Source organism: Dermacentor variabilis, chromosome 10 (genome assembly GCF_050947875.1).
Source record: "Dermacentor variabilis isolate Ectoservices chromosome 10, ASM5094787v1, whole genome shotgun sequence".
Classification (NCBI taxonomy): domain Eukaryota; kingdom Metazoa; phylum Arthropoda; class Arachnida; order Ixodida; family Ixodidae; genus Dermacentor; species Dermacentor variabilis.
This window is the reverse complement of record NC_134577.1, coordinates 5,621,516-5,646,220: the sequence shown is the minus strand read 5'-3', so window position 1 is coordinate 5,646,220 and position 24,705 is coordinate 5,621,516. Positions and strand designations below refer to the sequence as shown.

Below are 24,705 nucleotides of genomic sequence, written 5' to 3'. Positions count from 1 at the left end.
AAATCCCATTCCAAAAAAAAAAATATTATGGTACTAATTACATATGTAGAACATCTGGAGTAGACAGATTTCATATCACATGAATTAGCAGTTTACATGATGTTACAATGATTGAGAGGACTTTTCAAAAGTCCTACCCCCAAATTGGCAGTATAGAGTGGTGCATCAATTTTATCTGCTTTAGATGTGTTTAGATGTGTCAGTGGCCATGTGTATTCTGCATTTTTGGATCTCGTCTGTGATTTTACGTTTCAACAATACATTCCTGATGCATCACGGAGTGACGGCACAGGTCACATACTTGATTTGCTCTTATGTAGTATCCCAAACATTTTAACAAATGTGAATGTACTTCCTGTCTTAAGTGACCATTGTGTTTTTACTGCTGATATAAACGTTTAATATGTGTCCGTGCCGAAGAAGGAACTCAGAAAGATTTACGTGTATAAGAGGGCTGATTTTGGGGCTATAATTTCGGCGTTTGAGTCATATTTTCCTACCTTTGATGCATTAGTTGATGAATTGAGCATTGATGAGTTATGGAAGCTGTTTAAAGACAAGCTGTTTGAATAGCGCGATACATTTGTTCCTACTCATGTTATCTCATCTAAACGGTCAAAGGATGATAAGCCTTGGTTTAATTGTCAGCTACGCACACTAATACAAAAAATTAGGAGAGCTTATCTCAAGTTTCAGAAAGTGAAGTCCCAAAATACTTGGTTAGAACTGTAATGTTTGAAAAAAAGCTTTCAGAATTTTACGGAGCAGGCCAAGCATGCCTATTTCGAAAAGCTTGGTGTGAAGTTGCTCAAAGATTAGAGTTCTGGAGATTTGTTAGGTGTAACGGTAAAGAAAACAATTCTATCCCCCCCTTAAAGAGCTCTGAAACCATAATTGATGCTGATGAAGACAAAGTGAAACTTTTTAGTAAGTTTTTCTTGTCAGTGTTTAGACCAAAGCGTTCTCGCACTCTTAATGTTATCTGCCAAATGGACATTAAACAAGTGCCTGAGGGGATATTTGGTGTAGAAGGTTCACGTAAATTACTGCAGGAGATGAAGCAGACGATCGCTTGTGGCCCTGATGATATTCCGGCAGCGATTCTTAGAAACTGTTCTGGAATATTGTCATTACTTTTCTCGGTTATTTACAAAGTGTTTATCTGAGTCTTGTTTACCGCATGATTGGAAGCTTGCACGGGTTGTACCCATTCACAAAGGCGAATCGAGAAGTGCCATTGAGAACTACAGACCAGTATCTTCAACAAGTAACACATGCAAGTTAATGGAACACATAATTTATACTTCAATGATGTCACATTTAGCTAAACACAATATTCTAAGCTCTAGTCAACATGGTTTTCGACAAGGTTTTTCATGCTCTACACAGTTAGAATTTTTTCATGATCTGGCCTCAGCAATAGACAAAACCAAAATAATAGACTGCATATTTGTAGATTTCAAAAAAGCCTTTGATGTCGTTGCACATGATCTTCTCATCTAAAAACTTGGGGCCTACAAATTGGACAACAATGTCATAGCTTGGATTGCCGAATATCTTCGTGCAAGAGAGCAGTCTGTGGTGCTCAACGGTTTTTCTTCTGTATATGTTCCAGCTACCTCAGGTGTTCCTCAGGGCCCAGTTTTAGGTCCCCTTTTATTTCTACTCTTCATTAATGATATTGAAAGTGATCTTGCATCTTCATTTAGAATGTTTGCGGATGACTGTGTCATTTATAGACAGAGATAACGCAAATGACATTTCATTATTACAGACTGATTTAGACCTTATAGGAACATGGTGAAATACGTGGGAAATGTCACTAAATGTTGAGAAATGTGTTCACGTTACCTTTTCAAGGAAGCGTGCATTTCAGTCATGCACTTATACATTGAGTAATATGGCATTAAAGAAGCTTGACGAATACAAATATTTAGGAATTTTAATGATGTCTGACTTAAGATGGAACAGGCACATTATGCATATTAAGAATAAGCCAATATATTCTTTGGGATTCCTCCGCCGTAACTTCAGTAAGATACTGAATAAATTAAAAGAGCAATTGTAGTTCACTTATGTTCGTAGTTTATTTGATTACGGTTGTATTTGTTGGGATCCGTACACGGCTGATCTCACGGAACAGCTTGAAAGAGTGCAGAATAGAGCAGCTAGGTTTGTTCTTAACAACTATAGTAGAAAATTAAGTATGACAAAGTAAAATTACATTATCGTGGCAAGCATTAAAAGACTGGCGAGAGATATATAACAAGTCGCCTACTTATACGTCGTTGAGACGCGACCATGCGCTGAAAGTCCGCGAGTTTCCTTTCAGGGGTTACGTATTTAGGTATTCTTTTTTTGTTCGGTCTATAAGAGAATGGAATGCTCTTTTGCCTGACATTGTTAATATTGAAAACAATGATGCGTTTTATCATGCTTTATGTATGTGATTACTTGTTCGTTCCTTTAAAATGTAATCCCCCCCCCCCCTGCTGTAATGGCTGCATGGGCAATGCAGGTATCTAATAAATAAATAAATAAATAAATAAATAAATAAATAAATAAATAAAGGGCCCTTCACCAGGTCTTATTTTGAGCTGACAAGCACAAATCATACATTGTGCGATAACGATCATGTCTGCAAAGTATTACATCGCTATGCGCTGCGGAAAAACCTGAAATTTCAATCTGAACGGCGTTTTCCCTTCTCCTCGTGACCGCCGCACTCCAAGCCGGAGGATGACATACATGTGCTAGTGCGCGTATGTACATATATTTGCACTGTGACGTTGCTCGTGGTGACACGTGACTTCAAGAATTATTCAAGGCGACATATGTTATTTGTGTGATATGTTGCTTGAATAGATGAATTAATGCTTAGAGAAATAAAAAAAAACACACAAACCGAATGTCTGCATGTTTTTGTTTTACTTTGCACCCAGGAACGTAACCAGGACTTTTTTCGGGGCATTAAGTGGGCATTATTCACATTGCAACGTTTGCAATGTGAATAATGCCCACTTTTTGCCATAAAAACGCAGAAGAGAAATGGGTGTGAGGTCTACACGTTTTCTTGGTGTGGTCTTCAGTGAGCACGTAACCTGGACTGAGCATAATTACTTCCGTTCCAAAATATCGCGCTCAGTCAGACTAATGCACAAATTAAGGCTTCTTCTACCAACCTGGCTGAAAAAACTAAATATTACCCTTATCCAGTCACTTCTCCATTAATGCTTATTTGTATGGGGTAGAACATCCAGCAACCTAAACTCCTTATTTATCTTTAAAAAAAGCAATTAGAGCAATCGTTAATGTTCTCTACACGAGAATACTGGCGACCACTAAGCCTTCTTAATATTTATGAGTTAATAGCACTTCGACAGGCAATAAAGGCTCATTGCTTGATCCACAGCAAACCTAACCTTAGCTTTTGTTCAGTTGCACGACCTGATGCTGTTTATGAACTCCGATATGTCTCTCGCAGAACTCCTGAGGTTGGAACTAACTGTGGGCTTCATACCTTTGAACATACCATTATAACTTTCTTGAATGACAACAAAGATATTGAAATGCTAATACAAGAGTTCCCAAGTAAAATACTTTACAAAAGAAGAGTTATGGATCTATTCCTTAGGTCATAACACACAACTTCGGCCTACTGTAGTCTTAACGTGGCAGATTATTTACAACATTGCTAGATAATGGTGGTTTACTTATTTATTGATTTTTGTGTGCTCTTTCTTGTTTCTTTTCACAGCTGTAATTTCAAAAATTAGTATGTCGAAACATTTATATACTGTACAGAATTGTGGATGTTCGTTTTTTGTGCGATTTTAATGTTACCTTAGAAGAAAGCTTGTTGTCGTCTCAAATGCGCTGTTTGTCACCACCAGGAGGGTAGGCCTTGTCAGGCATACACAGCCTTTAGCCTCCCTCCTGATTTGGTGCTGTATGTTTGGATGCTGTATATGAAAAAGAGAATAAACTTCAAACTAATGTGCTTGTGTCTGCCTCAGTATTCATGTAGCACTGACTTATATCGCTAGTCAGAAATGAAGGCGGGGCTAGTGATGTATGCGTCACGCAATCCTCGAGGTTCGGTATGGAACAACACAGGGAAGGAGTTTTGCTTGCGAAGGCTAGGTGGGGCAAGTGGAGAGGGTCTTGCTTGGCAGTGGAGCTCGCCTCCTGAAATCATGGGTTCGTGGCTCTGAAATATTTCTATCTCGACTCTTAATGGAGCCGATTTGAATAATTTTTGTGGGAGACTGCTTCCTAGAGTAAATGTAACAACTTCCAACCTATAACCAAAATTTGCTATGGGGCCTGGTGAGGGGCCCTTTAAGTGCAGTTCAGAGAATTGCAATATTGTTTTCATACTGCTGCGAATCTGCAATATTTATTAATTTTTCTATAAAAATTGACTTCTTGAATAAAATATCCTCTTCCTACAGTCAGCAGATTTTAACTTCTTTTTTTTCAGTAAAACAAATTTCATCAAAATTGATGCATAGTTGACAAACTGTTCCTCCATTACCATGTATTTAGATAGAAGCTGTAGAGCTAGAGTAAAACTCTTGCTTGGGCTAGTTGGTTCATGCTTGAATTAATAAAGGCAAGGCGCAGAAGACCAGGACTCAAGAACACAAACGACCTTAAGTTGGCGCCAGTCCTGTTGTTTGTGTTCTTCTTCTTGAGTCCTGGTCTTCCGCGCCTTGCCTTTATTAATTCAAGTAGAGCTAGAGTTTCCTCTTAAGTGTTTGTGTCTTTCAAAAAGTTAACAGCTAGCTGCAATAAATGAGCTGAACAAAATGGTAGGGAAGAAATTGTATTGTGCGCTTATTTAATTTCTTGAAAGACTGCTGTGGCCCCTAGTGCTTCTTGTAAAGAATGTAGCTAAGGGTAACAAGGTGGAATGTGGTACTGCGGCACGCGTGCCACAGTGAGCGTGATTATACAACTTTATTGCTTCAAAGTGGTTACATGTTTTGATAGATGTGCAATACAAAGGGAGGTCCCATATTCAGACTCTTGAGACCTTCTTTTAAGGTTAGTTGGTGAGAGGAATTGCTATGTGGCAGCAAAATGAAGCAGTATCATAAGATTAACATATAGGTCAAACAGTAGAACTAAGACAAGAGACAAGTTTAGTGGAAGTATTCAAAAAAAAAAAAAAGTATGAGCAGATGTATATCAAACATGAATACAAAGGCACATCAATTCAAAAAAAAAAGGAAAGAAAAAAATATCTGCAATATACGTAAAAGCAATATGATCCATGAGCAAGAATAAAAAGACAGACAGCAATTAAAGCAAATCAATCAAAAGCATTTTAAGATCGTTTTTTAATTTGTATGTGGTGTTATTCTTTTATAACTAAAGGCAAGGAGTTCCACATGGAAATGCAAGAAAAGTGAAATGTGAATTTTATGTAATTAGTGCGCACTTTAAACAAGATAAAATTTTTGTTAGATGCAAATCTCATAATGTTAGCATTCAGTAAAGGATATTCTAAATTAGGTCAACTGGGAGATAATTGCTAATGAGCTTTGAAAACAATATGCCCAAATTATAGTTAATTAGCTGCGATATGGTGAGCGTGTTATTACTTCGGAGCACTTCTTACTATAGCGTTGCAAGAGCTGCAAGTTAGTACCCTGATGGCTTGATCTTGAATGACTTTCAGCAAGCTGATACAAGTATTGTTTCCAAGACACCGCAGTATGGTTGATATATGAATAAATAAATGCATAGTAGAGCAACAATAGTGTGTTAGGGTTGAAATGGGAACGTGTTCTGATGACTCGTATGTCGTAAGCCATTTTCTTTTTTACACATGCAATATGATGGAATTTAATATTGCAGTCTAATTTGACTCCCAAGTGTGTGGCATAATCACTTGTGGTAATATCATGTTGCTCAATTAATACAGAAGATATTATACTATTTGAGATGTTGGCCAGAGCTGAAAACGAATTTTGATTTTAGAGGGTTTATGTGCAGTTTGTTTTTATTGTACCATCCCTGAATGTTTGGAATGTCAGAGTTCAGTTTAGTCTTTCAATTTAGTCAGTTTACTGCTGAAATGCCGTTGGCAGAATTTAGTATCATCAAGTCATCGACGTATAGCATACATTGGGAGTATTGGGAACAGTGGGAGTATTTAGGACAGTTAAGCATATCATTTATAAAAATTAGGAAGAGAAGAGGGCTAAGAATGGACCCTTGTGGTACACCTAAATTAGTCATTTTCATGAGACAGCATGATAAACACTGGGGATTTGAATTCGGTTATGTTAACTGGAGGTTAACGGTTATTAACTGGAATTTGTGTAACCACAAATTCCAGTTAATTCAAGCTTTTTAAATAGTATGGAATCAATGGTATCAAATGCTTTAGTAAAGTCAAGAAATACTGAGCTGCCAAATTCCCCTCATCAATAATTTTCCTCAATATATCAGTTAATGAGACTAAAGCTAGGCCAGTTGAATAACCCTGCCAGCACCCAAACTGATTAGAGAAAAGAATGTTAGATTTTGAAAAGTATTGTGTTAAATCTATTACCACTAATATTTCTATTACTTTACTGAAGGAAGGGAAAATACGAATGGGTCGATAGTTAGTCATCAATGAACAGTCGTCTTTTTTGAAAACTGCAGTAATCTTTCCATGTTTTAACTCATTTCTGAATATGCCTGATTTAAATATATTGTTAATTAAAGCAGAAAGAATATCTAGTATCAGATGAAAAATCATTTTTATATGGTGAGGCTGCATGCCGTCAAATCCCGCACCTGTGGTTTTCAAAATTCGTATGACAGAAAGTACCCTGTTAGGTGTTGGCAACATGAAAAATGAGTGAGGAAGATGAGCAAAAGGAAGCCTCAAAATTGTGCGATGCGTTTACGAACTGATTGAAGAAGAAACCGCTGAATGTATCAGCGATTTTTTTCAGATGCCTGTATAAACCTTATCTTCATGCTTGATCAGATATATGATCAACCTTTACTTTTCTACTTAAAAAATCATTCACACTTTTTTATTCCTTACTACAATCTGATCTACATTCAGTAATTCTCACTTGATAATACTGGCATTTGATTTCCTTCAGTTTAGCATTGAGAGCATTGCAGAATTTCTTGTACTTGCAAAGCAGGTGGACATTAAAAGGTTGCTTTCTGGTTTTTTATAAAGATTTTCGCACACATGCATCACCTTCAATAGTCCATTATTCAAACAGGGGCTTTGAGAGGATGCTATTATTTTTTTTGCATTTCCTTCGATGAGAGTTCAAATCAAAGTGCGTGCACAACAAAGATAAGAATTTCGAGAAAGCCTTGTGTAGGTCCGTGATGTCAGTTAGTGAAGGCCAATCGATAGCTGTGATACTGTCTGTGAATCCACTTCTATCTAAAACATGTTTGGTGAAAGTAGAAATGCTGCAAACACGAGAAAGAGAATCGATGTACAACAAAATAGGGTAATGATCCATGATATCCATACTCAAAACACCTGCTTTGGGTGGAAGCAGCAAATTCGATAGTGCATGATCAAGAAGCATGCATACGTCATTACTATACCTTGTTGATTGGCTAATTAGGCCCTCTTAGTGAAACTATGAAACAAACTAGAGTAGCTTGTAGACAAAGCTGTTTTTTGCCTAAGTTAATATTTATGTCACCCATGATGATAACCTGTGTGTGTGTGTGTGTGTGTGTGTGTGTAATTTTTTTTTTTTCGTGTAATGTTTCCATGATTTTACTGAGTATGTCACGAAATTCAGTGGTGGATAAGCATGGGGAGCGATAAATAACCGAGTACAAGATTTTTGTTGTCGAGTTCAAGCCATACAGATTCACAATTGCAGACATTTGTGTATTGATTGCATCTGTGCTGACACTTAATGCTAGCCAATACAAAAACAGCAATGCCCCCATGATGGCTTGTTTGTCTGCGGCAGTAATTCGAAATATAGTTTGGAAAGCAAGATTGCGATCATCATCACACAGCCAAGTCTCGGACACAAATAATCGTAAAAGAAGCAGAAAATGTCGAGAGTAGATTGTTAATTTTATCAAAGTGCCTGCGCAGGCTTCTAGTATTAAAATCAATTAGCGAGGCAAAGCATTGCAACTGAAATTGGTCGAGACGGTCGATAGAAAAGTAGGACATCATGTTTGGGGATCAAAAGAATTAGTATTATGAATTGCATATGCAACTAGGTAATTATAGTAATATTGGACACGTGAACGATGTGATGGACCCTGCTGTCAGTTTTTCGTACCTTAATTTGACAGTTATCGATCCAAAGAAACTTCCAGCTAGAGCCCTAGAAAAGAGCAGCTTAATCTCTGGAGACAGATGGTCGTTGACAAATCCAGGAAGATCAGACATTGCAGGAACACCAATGTTACTGAGGTGAAGGCTCACTTTCCGTGCCTTACTGATGAATTCTGCTTTCTTTTTGCATGAGCAAAAGTGAGCCATCAGGTTCTTATGGCTTTCTGATTTTGTGGAAACCCGGTGAACAACATCGACATCGGTGGGCAAAACAGGGCACCCAATTTTTACAGTGGAGCTGTATATGGCTAGGGTACCATAGAATTTTCGTGTCGGCACACAAAAACTATAATCCTGAATGGCTCGTAGCACCATAAGGCAGAGGTTACAAACACTTGGTGAAGCTAACAGTGCTTACACTCTTTCGAATCACGCATGCAACATGCAGAACAGCATGTCGAAAACTGTCATCAATGGCTCATACCCCCGTTTAAAAAAATGCAATGGCTCATAGCCTTGTAAGGTTCATGGCTACTCACTTCGCATCGATTAGTTACGATGACACTACCCCTGTGGTCATTGTCGGTGATTTCAATGCGGTTATGTCGGGACCGAAAAGGGAGTGGTTTACGCGTTCGCGTTGCAGACATATCGCTTGTAATGCCACACAAATCGGGCCCAACCGACCACCCAGCAGTGTATGTGCATCTATTTGACATTCTCAAAAGAAAGTGTTTGCAGTTGCAAGTATACCAATCAGTGTATATCATAACAACCACAAAGCCATTGTAACCGTTGTTACTAAGTGACAATAAGTGATGCAATAAAGTCATTACCACAAGTTCTCTTACGACGATGTTTACAGCTCCGCTGGCCATCAGCTTCCAATCTTTTCTCCAATGGTTTGCATGGTAGCTGTGCAGTCTTCTCCTTGAGTGCACAGAATGCCCCCGATCTCTGCATTATTGATCCTTGAGTATTGATAGAGTTCAGCTACTTTAGTCAAGAGAGTGGCATTTTGCGATTCTGCGTTGTCTGCCCTCGGCAACTCATCTTCACTCCACAACTTTCATTTTCACTCCACGACTTATCGACCAGCCCATTCAAAAACTGTACTCTGGATAGTAAGGTTTCAACCTTTTTCTCTTTGGATACATACAAGTCAGAAGCCTGAAACCTCAGCATACACTTTCTGAGAACATCCTTGGCTAATTTAGTTTTCTGATCACCAAGTTTACACTCCAGGGCCTGCAGCCGCTTTGCAAACTCAGCATTTGCTGGCATTTCTGCCAGATCAACCAAACAGGGGTAGCAAAAATATAAGTCCAGTTGCGTGAAAGTAACCGTGGCAGCAGCAGCAGAGAAAAAAAATGAGAACAGCTAAGCTACAGCAGTATTACTAACCTGCGTATTCGAAGAATGCGGTTTAGGCTGTGCTCATTCCGCTTTTGCGCTGCCAAATTAGTAGCGGTCATCACTGACAGCCTTTTATAGGTTAGTTGGCATTTTTGATGTGTTTTTGCGCATGCACTGCAGGGATTTATCCTGACGAAGCAGGCTAGTCAGATCTAGACCCACATGTGGGTGACAAAGCGATGAGGTGCCAAAGCCAGTGCGTTTCCGTGCAGATGCTGCAGGCTTATCTTCGACGGAATGAGCAGGTCGGGCTTGCGTCCATGAGTAGAGCTGCGGATTCGAATAAAGTGGTTTAGGCTGTGCTCTCTCCACTGTTGCACTGCCAAAAGATGTGAAGAAATGACAGGATAAAAAAGAGCCATTTCAGTGACATTTCTGCTGCTCTGGATGGGTTGTGTGCAGTGAAGTCTCATTGGTTTCCTCAAGTGACAGACGCAGTGACAAAATCCAGCAATACCAAATAATAATCAGACATTTTGGACAAGCTAGCATTCAGTTGGAAGCACTGCTCACATGGCCTCTCTGACGTAAACAAGAGCGAACACATGTTGCTTGATTAGGCTGCCTGTACACATTCCTCCCCGCAGGGGCGTCTGCGCAAGTAGGCGTTTGGTGTGTTGCGACACCACGTACCCGAGCACACGAGGGTTGGACCCTCCCGCGTCTAACCGTGTGCGGCTTAGCTGTGTCCGGGGAAAGGGGGATCCTGGGGGTTGAGCCGATGCCGGGTGTTTGGACCTTTAAGGCCCCCCCGGCGGAGGCAACACACCTCTTTGGCCTCTGCTTCACGCAGACGGCACCCCTGGACTGACCCACCCGGGGGAAATCGGTAGTTGCCTTTTCCTGTCTCTCTCTCCCTCCAGTCTTTGCCTTTCTCTTACTTTTCATCTTTCCTGTCTTCTCCTAGCTTCCGCTTACTTCCAATTTTTCCAGGCAGCGAGGGTTAACCTTGTGTGAATAGCCAACCTAGGTTATCTCATATTTGGTTACAGTGATAACGTACAGCTGGCGTTTACGGGACCTGTTTTTTACAGTACCTGTAGCGTCCCCCTGTAGGGCTCCATGGTGGGTGGCTGGCGTTATTGCCGAAAATTAAGTTTCCTATGGCAAAGTCCTTCCCACCCCTCCTTGATCGCCCTCAGAAAAGAGGGCGCACCGAAGATGTATTCAAGTTCTTTGGTCGTGAAAAACCCAACTTCCCACGATTTCATGTGATTCACTCGGAAAAGTCAGACACACAAGTACGCACAATCTCCCCATTTCTAGTTTCAAAGTCTTTAACTGAGGCTCTTGGTCAAGGTTACAAGGCAACAAGGATGGCTAGTGGAGATCTCCTCTTGGAGCTCCAGAATCTGAAACAATTTGAAAGGTTAGCCAGTCTTGTGTCATTTGCGGACGTTCAAGTGACAGTGACTTTGCACCGCACAATAAACACTACCCGCGGCGTTGTCTCAGACGACGATTTGCTTCAGCTGACAGACGCAGAGCTCTTGGAGGGCTTTAGTTAGCAAAATGTTGTCAATGTTAAAAGAATAAAGATGAGGTGGGATGGTAAAGATATTGTGACCAAACACGTAATACTCACCTTCAATTCAAGTGTCCTACCCGAGTCAATCGAGGCCGGGTACATAAAGCTCTGTGTTAGGCCTTACGTGCCCAATCCACTCCGATGTTTCAAATGCCAGCGCTTCGGCCACAGTTCGCAGAGCTGCCGGGGCCGCCAAACATGTGCGAAATGCAGTGCCCACGAACGCACCACTGAAGCTTGTGCGAACGCTCTCCACTGTGCAAACTGTGATGGGAGCACGCCGCGTACTCGCGGTCGTGCCCATCCTGGAAAAAAGAAAAGGAAATTGTTACAATCAAAGTCAAGGAAAACATAAGTTTCAAGGAGGCACGCAAGTGGGTAGCATACCTGCCAAAGAAAAGCTTTGTCGAAGTGGCGCGTCAGGGGGCAGCGTCACAACGGCCTCCGGCGGCTGTCCAACCCACAAGCCGCGAGTCGGCAGTCACGCCACCTGCCCGCGCGGCGGTTGCAGCTAGCGCTGCTCCATCAACCGAGGAGAAGGAACCATTGACCCCGAAGGTGGGCGCAGCCGAGGCTGCCTCAACCTCCCAGGTCCCTTCCAGCGCTGGCAATGGCCGGCGCAGCCAAATCCCCCAGGAAGCCCCATCGACCTCCGGGCTGGTGGGCGCAGGGGTCTTGCCCTCCAAGGCGGGACCCTCCCTGACAACATCTCGCTCGCAAGAGCCTGTGTCCGGCGCCTCACAAGAGGCAATGGACACTACACCTGTCCTCACGGCGTGCCGTGCGCCTAAGGAGCAGCGAGGCTCCCTCGAACGCTCCAGAAAGGGCAAGACCCCGATTACAGAGCCTCGAAAGAGCTCTGTAATCTAATCTCTGAAATCTCTGTAAATAACACTTCTGTTTCTGTACACACAGCAACTATTTACTACCAACATGGATACACAGATAATTCAATGGAACGTCAGAGGACTTCTTAGAAACCTTGATGATGTGCAGGAACTCATCCAAAAACACAATCCAAAAGTGCTGTGTTTACAGGAAACACACTTGAAAAACACACACGAACTTTCTCCAACAGTATATAACTTTTCGCAAAGATCGCGATGATGCCGTTGCATCATCGGGCGGTGTTGCCATTGTCACTCATAGAAGTATAGCGTGTCAACATTTACAGCTACAAACGTCCCTTGAAGCAGTGGCGGTTCGAGTTGACCTACTAAACAAACTCATCGCCATTTGCTCGCTTTACATACCCCCGCATTACCAACTAAACAAACACGAATTTCAGTCCTTGATAGATCAATTGCCAGAACCTTATGTTGTTCTTGGCGATTTCAATGCGCACAGCAGCCTGTGGGGAGACTCTAGTATCGATGCGTGAGGTCATCTCGTTGAACAGTTCCTTTTTTCTTCCGGTGCGTGTCTGCTTAATAAGAAGGCACCCACATATTACTGTCTTGCAAACAAAAAGTTTTCTTCAATTGATCTTAGCCTAGTTTCCCCGTCACTACTGTCTGAACTTGAATGGGAAGTTAACAACAATCCTTACGGAAGTGACCACTTCCCCATACTGCTAAGATCACCTAAAGAAAACGAATATCCACCACAGGCTCCTAGGTGGAAGATTGACACAGCTGACTGGGAGAAATTCCGAACCGTAACTAGTATATCATGGGATGACATGTCCTCGTTAGGAATTGATGCTGCTTTTGAGTATTTTACAGCCTTTATAATAGATGCCGCATCAAAATGCATATCAGAAGTAAATGGCCTGGCATGCAAACGGCGTGTCCCATGGTGGAACTACGGTTGTAGGATCGCTCGTAAAAAACAAAACAAAGCGTGGGGGTTGCTACGCGCCTCTCCCACTGCGGAGAATCTTATTAACTTTAAGAAAGTAAAGTCCCAAGGCAGGAGAATCCACCGACAGGCTAAAAGAGAAAGTTGGGAGAAGTTTTTATCGAGTATAAATTCCTATACAGATGAGGCCAGTCTGGAACAAGGTTAATAGGATAAAAGGGCGACAAACATATTCACTTCCTTCGGTAAACACACAAGGCGAAGCCCTAAAAGATCAGGCAGACTTACTTGGGGAACACTTTGAGAGCGTGTCGAGTTCAAACCATTATTCGCAATCCTTTTTGAAATACAAACAAATAGAAGAATGTAAGCCACTAATACGAAAATCCAGACAGAATGAACCTTATAACTGGCCTTTCAGTATTTCTGAGGTGAGAGCTGCCTTGAATACATGCAAAAGCACTGCACCGGGACCTGATAGTCATGTATGACATGATCAGAAACCTACATATTGACGCACAAGTTACACTTACACTATTCAACACTATTTGGGCTTCGGGATACCTCCCATCCACATGGAAAGAAGCGATTGTGGTTCCTGTTCTAAAGCAGGGAAAAGACCCCTCCTTGCCAACAAGTTATCGTCCGATAGCTCTAACAAATTGTATGTGTAAGATTTTTGAAAAAATGGTAAATCGCAGACTTACACATTTCCTTGAGCTCAACAATATGCTCGATCCTTATCAGTGTGGCTTCAGAGAAGGGCGGTTGACAACCGATCATCTAGTGCGCATTGAAGGAAATATCCGCGATGCATTTATACATGGACAGTATTTCCTATCGATATTCCTTGACATGGAAAAAGCCTATGACATGGCATGGCGTTACGGGATCTTGCGAGGCCTGTCGGAATTGGGCATCCGTGGAAATATGCTGAACATAATTGAAAGCTATTTGTCGGATCGTAGCTTCCGCGTGAAAATTGGCAACGTATTGTCGCGACCTTTTTTCAGGAAACAGGTGTACCCCAGGGAGGAGTACTCAGTTGCACTCTCTTTATCGTTAAAATGAACACACTTCGTCCTTCACTGCCACCGGCCATTTTTTATTCTGTCTACGTAGATGATATACAGATAGGTTTTAAATCTTGCAACATTAGTGTGTGAAAGACAGGTACAGCAGGGCTTAAACAAGGTGTCCAAGTGGGCAGACCAAAATGGATTTAAAATCAACCCGCATAAAATCCCTTGTGTTCTCTTCACAAGAAAGAGAGGCCTGGTACCTGTGTAGAACTGTGTGGACAACAAATTCTCTTCAAGAAAGAACAGAAATTTCTAGGTTTCATTCTCGACTCCAGGCTCACTTTCATTTCACACATAAAATATCTTAAAGAAAAATGTCTAAAAATCATGAACTTACTTTTTTATTTCATTTATTTTTCCCTTAAAGGCCCGAAGGCGTTACATAAAAGGGGAGCAAAATCAAGGTCAAAGAGAAAGAATAAATTGACAAAAGAGAACAATAACAAAAAGAGAGCATGTAACAGTTAAATGTTCTTGTCACGCATATACAATGCAAAGTAAAATTCACGGGATTGAAACACGAGAAAAAAGAAAAAATATAGATATATATATGAAACACTCAATTAATACACGAGAAAATACAGTGAAAAAGGCATCACACGGGAAACAAGTAAAAATAAAAAATAATCAGCTGTTCAGAGTGCCGAATTGAATATGACAGGAACCTTTTGCCCTCATGAAAAATGGTCATTTAGTTTATCCCGGAATGATTTGCGGTTAGTGCATGATGCGATGGTATTTGGCAGGCCATTCCATAGTCCTATCGCGTCCGGAAAAAATGATTACTTTAAAGCTAAGGTGCGACAGTTGATGCATGCGATGCTATGTTCATGGCTTAGGCGGCTAGACGTCCTGTGCGGGGGTTGCAGCTTTTCGTGTCTCGTGTGTGGGTGGTAGTAGAAATGATGAAGAAGACAGAGGCGAGATATAATGCGGCGAGACTCGAGTGATGGGATGGCCAGGGAGTGTTTCAGTGCGGTAATACTGGTTTTTCTTGAATAGCATGATGATATAAATCGGACGGCGCGATTCTGCACGGCTTCAAGGTCAGCAGCGTGGTACGCTTGTGATGGGTGCCAAATGGATGAGGCATATTCTAGTTTTGGCCGAATGAATGTTATATATGCTAGTTTTTTTATGTCAGGGGATGCGGCCTTCAAGTTACGGCGCAGGTATCCGAGTGTGTGAGAGGCTGTAGCGCAGATGTTTTGAACGTGAGTTACCCATGATAGCGATGGTGTTAGATGGAGGCCAAGATATCTGTAGGATAATGCGGAATCAATGGAAAATGAGCCAATACTGTATTGGTGCAGATTCACGGTGCGTTTTCTGGTGAAAGACATGGATTTGCATTTGTTAATGTTTAAGGAGAGGAGAGATTTATCGCACCAAGAGGAGACGGTGTCAAGATCGGACTGAAGAAAAGATGAATCGCTGGTTGCCCTAATCACTCTGTATATGGCGCAATCATCGGCAAACAGCCGTAATTCTGATTTTATATTGCAAGGGAGGTCATTAATGTAAATTAGGAATAGTAGTGGTGACAGGCCGGCGCCCTGAGGGACTCCCTGTGTTACACTGGAAAGAGGAGAGTGGCTATCATTTGTAGAAGTGAACTGCTTGCGCCGTGAAAGAAAATTTTCGATCCAACGGATTAGGTTGACGGGTATTCCTAGTGATGAAAGTTTTTGTAGTAAATGATTGTGTGGGACCCGATCAAATGCTTTGGAGTAATCGAGGAATATAGCATCTATTTGGAGGTTGGCATCCATGGATCTGAGCAAATCGTGTATGAACTCGGCAAGCTGGGTTTCACATGAAAGGTGTTTTTTAAAACCATGCTGGTGCGAATAAAAAAAGTTGATAGATTCAAGATGTGTCATTAGGTTTGTGGATATAATGTGTTCGAGTAATTTTGATGGCACACTGGTTAGGGAAATAGGACGGTAATTAGAGGCTAATTTGCGGTCACCGGATTTGAAGACTGGGATGATTTGGGCAATTTTCCAATCATCCGGAACTTCCTCGGATTGTAAAGACTGGGTAAAGATTAATTGCAGTATCTGAGCCAAAGTCGTTGATGTGTTTTTTAGTAGTTTACTATTGATATGATCACAGCCTGCTGACGACGACAGTTTTAGAGAAACAATAAGGTTACTGATACCGTTAGTATCAACCTGGATCATAGGCATCGCCACTGATGAGGATTCTGGTGAAGTTATGGCGGTAGAGTTGCTTACAGGAGAGAACACAGAGACGAAATAGCGGTTCAAAACGCTGGCACACTGATCTGGTTCGACTGGTTCTCCATTAGTTCCCATAAGCGCTATTTGGTTCGGGCGAGACCTAGGGGAACTTAGTTCTATCCCACACTACATGGGGTAGCGACAGGAGGTGCCTCTTAAATCTTTACAGGAGCCTAGTTAGATCACGATTAGATTATGGTGCCGTGGTATATCACTCTGCTGCACCGAGTGCGCTAAAGATGTTAGACCCCGTTCATCATCTGGGTATCCGCCTGGCCACTGGCGCATTTAGAACAAGCCCGGTGGAAAGTCTATATGCAGAGTCAGACCAGTGGTCACTACATCTTTAGAGAACGTACATCAGCTTTACCTATTTTCTCAATGTGCGCTCCAATAAAGAACATCCGTGTTTCAAAACTGTTAACGACTTGACGTGTGAAACACTTTTTCATAATAAACCCTCTATGAGACTTCTTTTCTCACTGTGTGCAAGAGCACTTAGCACGGAAATGGATGTCCCTGTTCTCGAACATCGCCTAATGCCTCCAGCTAAGCTATTACCGCCCTGGGAGTGGCAGGTGATAGACTGTGACGTATCCTTTGTAGAGGTCACAAAGCACGCACCTGATCTCGAAATCGCTATGCATTTCCGTGAACTCCAATTGAAGTACAGCTGCTCCGAATACTACACAGACGCGTCAAAATCACATGCTGGTGTATCTTATGCTGCTGTTGGTCCCTCTCTTTCTAAATCTGACTTATTGAACCCGCAAACAAGTATCTTTACTGCAGAAACCTACGCAGTACTGTCTGCAGTAAAACATATACAGAAATTAAAACTCGACAGAGCAATTTTATACACACTCGCTAAGTCTCGTAAAAGCCTTAATTTCATTACAAAAGCTTAAAAATCCTGTTCTTATCGAACTTTACTCCCTCTTATGCAGTATTTACATGTCACATATACACGTTGTAATATGCTGGGTGCCTGGCCATAGAGGTATCGAGGGTAATGTACTGGCTGATAAAATGGCCACATCACTTACATCACTAAACACTTTTCCTACAGCTGCTGTCCCTGTCACAGATCTGAAGCCTTTCTTGCATAAGAAACTACGACAACACTGGCAACGCATGTGGAATGCAGAAATAAACAATAAACTGCACGTTATAAAGCCACAGTTAGGTTTTTGGCCCTCCCCAACAAAATCACGGCAAACAGATGTCCTATTCTGCCGCCTCAGAATAGGGCACACATTTGGTACACACAATTGTCTGCTTACTAGAAATGAATCGCCAACCTGTGGTCGATGTGGTGAGAGGCTGACCGTCTTCCACATCCTCTTGGAGTGTCACAAAGCCAAATCTGAAAGAAACATGGCTGGTAAGGAACCATTTTTCAACACCAAAATAGTCCTCAATTTTTTAAATAAGGTTGTCCTACATGTTATGAGCCCAATAAATTCGTAGCGCATCCTCTTTCCAGAGGATGCCACTGTGATAGTTGTTTTATATAGCACATGCCTCCAGGCCCTTGCGTCTCAAGAGCTCTAAGAAGGCAGTAGTGCTCTAGCATTGCTTATAATCTGATATATTTTACCTATCATATCATTCTTTTTAAATGCATCTAAATGTTCATAGTACAAGTCATACGTCATCGCCATAATTTTATTATACAGATTTTACGCACTTTAGAGCTTATATTTTAAGGCCCCTTTACAGCCACGTCACACCAACTTCATATAATCATAATTACACTGCAAACTCATTACCACAGACATGGCGCTCTTTGGCCATACCTGGCCCTTGCGCCATAAAACCCCATACATCATCATCATCATCATCATCTGTACACATTCCTGCTCGATAGCACAGAGAAAATATAATCAAATCGTACGAGTGGCTATCTAAGATGTTTTTCTTGAACTCCTGGCATTGTTAAGAGGCAGCGCTTTAACTGCAGGACCGCAGGTGCATATTATCAAGCACGTAAATCTCAACAACTTTGACACAACAAATTACTTCATGTTTGCATATTTATGAACAAAACAATTACTTAAGTATTTCTATGCTTTCTGTAGGAAAAGAAAAGTAGAGAATAAAGCATAACCATTGCTTTGCATAGTCGGAGCATGCATATAAGTCTGTCATTCCTATAACTCGCATGTCCGACTAGTCATTTCCAAGCATTATTGCGCACCTTTATGGTCGTTTAGCAAATCGACTAAGCTTTATCACAAAAGCAAGCTCATACCAAAAACTAACACAACTTTGTTGTTTCACACGACTGTAGGGGCACTCGGAAGTGACTAGTCAAATATGCCATAAACCTACCACTTCAAAGTTCTGCGTTGCATCTGTATATTAACCATTGTAAAAACATGTTCTTTTGGCTGAATAAGCCTCTTTAATGAAATGTTATGGCACACCGGTATATCGTCGTGCAATACAGGCGCAGATTGCTTCCTCAGTCAAGGCACTGCTGGAATGAAAACACATGAGCATCGCTGCTTCTATCTGCAGATTGTCATATCTTGCGAATGTCAAGCTTCTAATACTAAAGCACAGCATCTTTGGACAGCAACAATATATGTCCTTGCATGTTTTCCACCGTGAGCAGAAAAAGGAGTGCCTAACTTGCATTGCTCCACATAGCCGACTCTTGTTAACTAATGCAAGATAAAAAGAAAGAAAACGCCGTTCACATCGAGATAGGCTCTTTCGCACCTCCAGCCCCTCAATCTGGGTGAAAGTTAGGTCACTGAATATGCACTTTTACGGGCTGTCCACCACATTTTCTACAAAACTCTAGTTCACATAGCCATCATGTGTGGTCTTCTGCAAATAATATATAACAGCAAGACTTCCAGAAAACATGCACATGTGCAAAAGGTGTCATGAGATCAGTGTGCAAGGCCAAGGTAAATGGGCATTACAGTGTGCTAAAAAAATTTGCTCTTTTTTGTTTGCTTACAAAACCTGCTAAAATGAGTTTCAATGATGTGGGTGCTGCAGTTTCAGTAACTGTGCGTTCGATTAGTGGATGTTCGGAAGCGTAGCTGTAAATAAATTACCAGAACCTGTTGCAGTAAATTGGAGCGGCTGGGCCTGCTCACATAAAGCTGTGACGAGAGAGTGGCGACGTAAGTGGACTGAGAGCACCAGGTGAGGTGACGCAAGGCACAATTCTCAGAGGCTGCGCATGCTCCGTTAACTGTAGTTACCAGGGGAAAGACCAGGTGGGGCGAGTGCAGCGACGAGAGAGGAAGGAAGGCACAGGTGGTATGAAGTGTGGTGTGCGCGGATGGACGGCGTAGTGGGAGAGTCACGGAGGAGCATTCAGATGGATTAAGGGATGGAAGCACAGCATTTTAAGATTCAAGATTAATTTATTTCTCCAAGAGAAATCTCCTATAAATATCATGTAATTGTCATCGCCATGTTAACATAGCAAGGCACTTTTCACTAAATTTAGTGCTCTTTGCACGAGCTCTAAATTCTAGAAAATTTAAGCACAGTATGGGTTATTGTGCCAAATGCCGTTAACCATGTTTCATCAATCTGTCTTGGACTTTCTAGGTTTCAATTTGATGATAATGCAGGATTCTGGTCTTGTCAATCGTTTTGTAAGCATATTAGTTAAAATCTCTACATTCTTCTGATAAATTAGTTTATTCTTCACTACATGGATGCTAGACGAACGCAAAACACTTTCGTTTATGTACGCTAGCCTATACAAGTGCTCCAAAATTACTTCATTATTGAAAATTAATGCAACAGTTCTAACTATAATTATATTGAGTTTGCAGCAAGATTTAGCAACAATTTAGCAACTTATTAATCTTATTTTAGTGACATGCTGGAAAAATGGTTGGCATTGCTGACCACCAGAGTTGGATGCTTCTAATCTTCTTAGCCGTATCCAGGTCCAGCAATAGCTTGTAACATGCTGACGTACTTAAAGGGACACTAAAGTGAAAAACGATTTCTTCTGGATTAGTAAATTACCGTTTTGCAACACCAAAAACACCACTCTTACAACAATAAGACGTTTGGTAAGCCAGAAAAAGCGCAAGAACGAAATACGGGTGGCGACGCCTACTTAAGTTCCCGCACTTGGTGGCTGTGACGTCTTGAATGTTCATGGCATCTTCTAGGGCCTACTAATTATACATAGCGGTACAGATTGACTACATTGTGTTCTAAAGCAACCAAATATTAAACATGGCAAGTTTAGGGAACCTTTACTCAGCCAACGCGGCCCAAATGCGAAAACATACTTTGGAATCCCTGACGTCACACTGACCTGCCGGCGCTGGGGCGCGAAATTCAAATACTGATACTTGGACCTTCATTTTCTCATCTAATAATCAAACTATTTTTTTGAAATGACTGCCCGCAGGGTTCTGAAATAATGCTTCATTAGTCTAAACTGATTTGCTTCGCTTTAGTGTCCCTTTAAGCAGGACAGATTTTATCAAGATAAGCATTAATGGCTTCCACAAGCACTGCCCCAAAATATTAAAGGCCTTGTAGCAAAAGGTGTCAAACTCCTTACAAAACACCAAAGACGAGACGACAGACGAGCACTAATCGTTTTTGCTGTCGTTGTGTGTATCTGTACTACCATTCACCGCTATGCCATAACAAGCCCAAACAGCCACACTCCAGTTAGTTCATTCTGATTGCTTTTCAAACTTATTTTAGGTTCAACTTTGGAAAATAAAAATGCCAGTGTGATGTGTGCGCATGTGTGTGTATGCATATACAGCGGAACCTGGTTCATATTTTTCTTAAAAATGTGAGAAACATACTAATTAGGAAAACATACGATCTGAAGTAGCTAAAAACATTGAGATATTTGACTGCATTTCAAATCTGCGTAATGCGTAGCGTAACGCGAATCATTGCAGCACAAGACCGTGACATGTGTTGAGCTGGTCTAACTCTGGGGGCCTGAGACGGGTTTTGTTTTCCCATTGCGTAGTGTTTTAAAACGGTGACAGGAAATCAAGACAAAATTGAGCTGGTGGGCAGATGCCGCCGGAGCGTAACGTAGCACTCGCATCGCGCCTCCTGCAGCAGGGAATGGTGGTGCGTTTGGGTTATCGCCTGCTAAAAATGTGCAGTGCGCTTTCAACGGCACCAACTCCTACGCGCTGTAAGACAGTGACACAGTAGGGTTGGCGGCGATAGCTGTGGATATGGCCTCCAACGTGCCGGGAAGAAATCTGCTGGTACCAGAATATGAAACTGAGTGCATTCTACTCCGGGCATCTGTGCACATCTGCCCAGGCTGCTGTATTTTGAAAGCCATCCGCTATGAGGCCAGAGTCCGCCATGCACTGTGTTTTCGTGGCTTAGTTTGCGTTGATGCAAGACGCAGCACGAAGGTCAATTCGCTCGCTGCTTCTGTCACGCTTCCTCACTTCAGCGTTTTGACAGCAAATTTCCGTGGTCGAGTGCGATGTGTTCATGTTTGTTTGTGCACACGCGACACCATGCTTGTTAATTTAGTTAGTATGCCTATGCTTACATGCTTATACAGACAATAAAACCACTATCCTTACTTCATATGGCTAGCTGTCCACTAATTTGCTATTGCAACCAATGTTTCACCTTTAGGGCCAAACTGACTTCTTTTGACACTGACATATTCGATGGCAGTTTGGTGATGTACTGAATGTTAATGCCAAGAGATTATGTTTTCCAGGAACGCATGAACCAATAAAAATAAGCATATGTCAATTGGGTAATTTTTTGTGTTCTTGATCGCAAATGTTGGCGCCCGGAAATTGTACATAATGGGATCGTATCAATGAGGTTCTATATCAACAAGGTTCTACTGTATTACACTTTTTTTGCTTTTGCAGAATAGAGGTGCCTGGTAAACGTGGTAGCATATCGCTTTCAGGCACTGTGTACGCTAATATTGTATATCAACAGCAAAAGCATTGCTGTACATAATGATACATAAGATGTGTTGCATACATCTTGAAACATTTCTGATTGGAGTTGTGCTGCAAGTTTGAATAACACGAGCAAAATGTTTCAGTAAAGTGAGTTGGAAAGTAGACGCTTGGGTATTTTTGCTCGGTGCAAGTATGTTGTTGTATGCAGCAAGTTCACTTTCACTGTTTTTCACAATGTGTTGCACCAGGCATAATTTGAAGCTGCTGGATAGGTGCTTTTCAAGCTTGCTAGACATGATGTAGTAGTTCTCACACCTGATGTTCCTGTTGCAACATTTTACATAAAGTCCACATTCTGTAAACTTGACAAAACTCACTAAAGAATTGAAAATTCATAATCTATCCTGCAGCTGTACGCTTTTTATGATTCTGAAGAAGTAAGAAGTGCAGTGAAAGCAAGTCTGAAATCAACAGAATTTATTGGCACCTGAAAGGGATATGCTTTGTTCTGGTAGGAGTTTCATTAGTTGAATAGATCATAGCACTCCTCGTGTCACATTTGGATGATAAAACTGCTTGCTGTTATGAGATTTCTACTACCAGTCTTTTTTGTATTGGGCCATTGAATTTTTACACGAATTTTCACATTATTTTCCAGGTTAACTGAGGTTGTTGAACGGATAAATGACAACCTCATGGAACTCAAGTACGAAATGAATGGCATGTAAGGAAAACAAATAGACCAAGAGACTGCCAATCAGGACCCTGCCAACATATTAAGTTGCATTCCTCAACAAGGAACACTTCCCCATGTTGTAACCCTGCCCAGTTTGTTTCACAGTTCTTTTTTTCTGCTTTCTTTGCTCAGTTTTTCAAGGAATCTCAAATTTGCTGCCTGTTTCATCTCCGTCACTCCCATATTTTGCTAATCAAGTTTTCACACATCTGTTTAATAATAGTTTGAAGTTGCAAATGAATCCAGCTCTCAGGAAAAGGAAGCTGACCTGTTTTGTTTGTAGGGTTAAGTTGCTTACATCCCATTCTTTGGACTTTTCTACGGTTTCCGAGATCATATCTCAAGGCATGGACTTGCCAGGTAGCACTGCACTATGCTAGTAACCGTGCAGTCACTTTGAATGCTACTGCATTTGTACTGAAGAAAATTGTTTAATGACAAATGTAGGGCTGCATACAGTTCATAAATACAAAATATGCTTGATAGGGTGAAGTCTTATCATTTTACTTATTATCACTGCCTTCAGGTGTAGCTGCATGGTAGCCTACCTTTCGGCATATTGACTCGGTGAATTTTCCTATTGCATTGGTGTTCCCTGAGAAATCGGTGTGACAGCAGAGTTCTAATATTCAAGGTCACGCAATGCCACTTTCATAAACATGCTGTTTGTTCCACAGGTTTGCCTGCTAGCATTTTCAGCCATTTCCATAAGTATCCATCCCTGCCTGAAAGACTATCAAAGTTGATCACTGCTCGCATGGTAAAGCCATTTTTGACTATGTTAAGTGCATTCATAAAGCTTGCTGCTGCAGTACAAGGCATAGTGTAATTGTGCACTCATTTGCTTCTACCATTAATACTTGCACCAATGTTAAGTTCACCCTGTCGTATATGGTGGAAGATTGGTCAGAAGAAAGTGACGATTTGTGTTCTCAAAAGGGGCCAATATGGAGGCAGTTTCTTCAGTCATTCAGCTACTAAAGTGTTGTTTCGATGAGCATATTGTGATAAAAACAAACTTGTCGCTTTTGTTGTGAACATAGCAAGTGAGAATTTTTTGTTCCTTCCTTCCTTGCTTTATCTTTTCCGTATGGCACATTTTCATTTTCCATGTGCAAAAGTTTGTTCTGTGTGCCTTGTTTTGTAATGGATTACATCACTCGTGAAAGAACTAGAAGCTGAAATGTTTGCCACAAGAAACCTTGCTCTGCTCTGCGGATGTGATACAAAGAAGCTCCAGTGAACAGGTGCTTTTTTTTTTCTTCCGTGTCTTAAGTTTCCTTGATGCAAGGCTTTGAAGAAACATCTGCCTCTGGAAGTCAATAAAAGCTCAAGATTATGTGGTCTACTGCTCTTACAGTGTACATCAACCTTGCGGCAGTGTGTCAATTATGCCACAACGTACACAATATAGCCACTGCTGCACACACTAATTTGTGGCACAGTTAATCAAGGCCTTCCCAATTGAGCTTGAGGCTAGCTAGACACTGCAGAAGAGGGATCCGAGAATGCGCACAATATTCAGAAATCTGCGAGGTAACATGCAGGCTGTGTCGTAAAACAGTGCTTCAGCAACAGATGTGCAAATTGCACAGTGAAAAGCTCGGCTTATGTACAGGTATGGAGCCCTTTCTGCATAACCAGTTTTCCGATGCAGCAATGCACTTTTATAATACTTGAAAGGAATAAGCTACAATCCCTCGC

General features: G+C 41.4%; 1 protein-coding gene across 1 annotated transcript in view; it reads left to right on the top strand.

The window, feature by feature from the left end:
• Window positions 1-24,340, top strand: part of LOC142559777 (required for excision 1-B domain-containing protein-like) — a 48,965-nt gene extending 24,625 nt beyond the window's left edge. Inside the window, exon 5 of the mRNA XM_075671422.1 lies at window positions 22,924-24,340. Within this exon, the coding sequence (XP_075527537.1) occupies window positions 22,924-22,993 (70 nt within the window). The 3' untranslated portion in view covers window positions 22,994-24,340. The remainder of the gene's footprint in view (window positions 1-22,923) is intronic.
• Window positions 24,341-24,705: the final 365 nt, after the last annotated feature.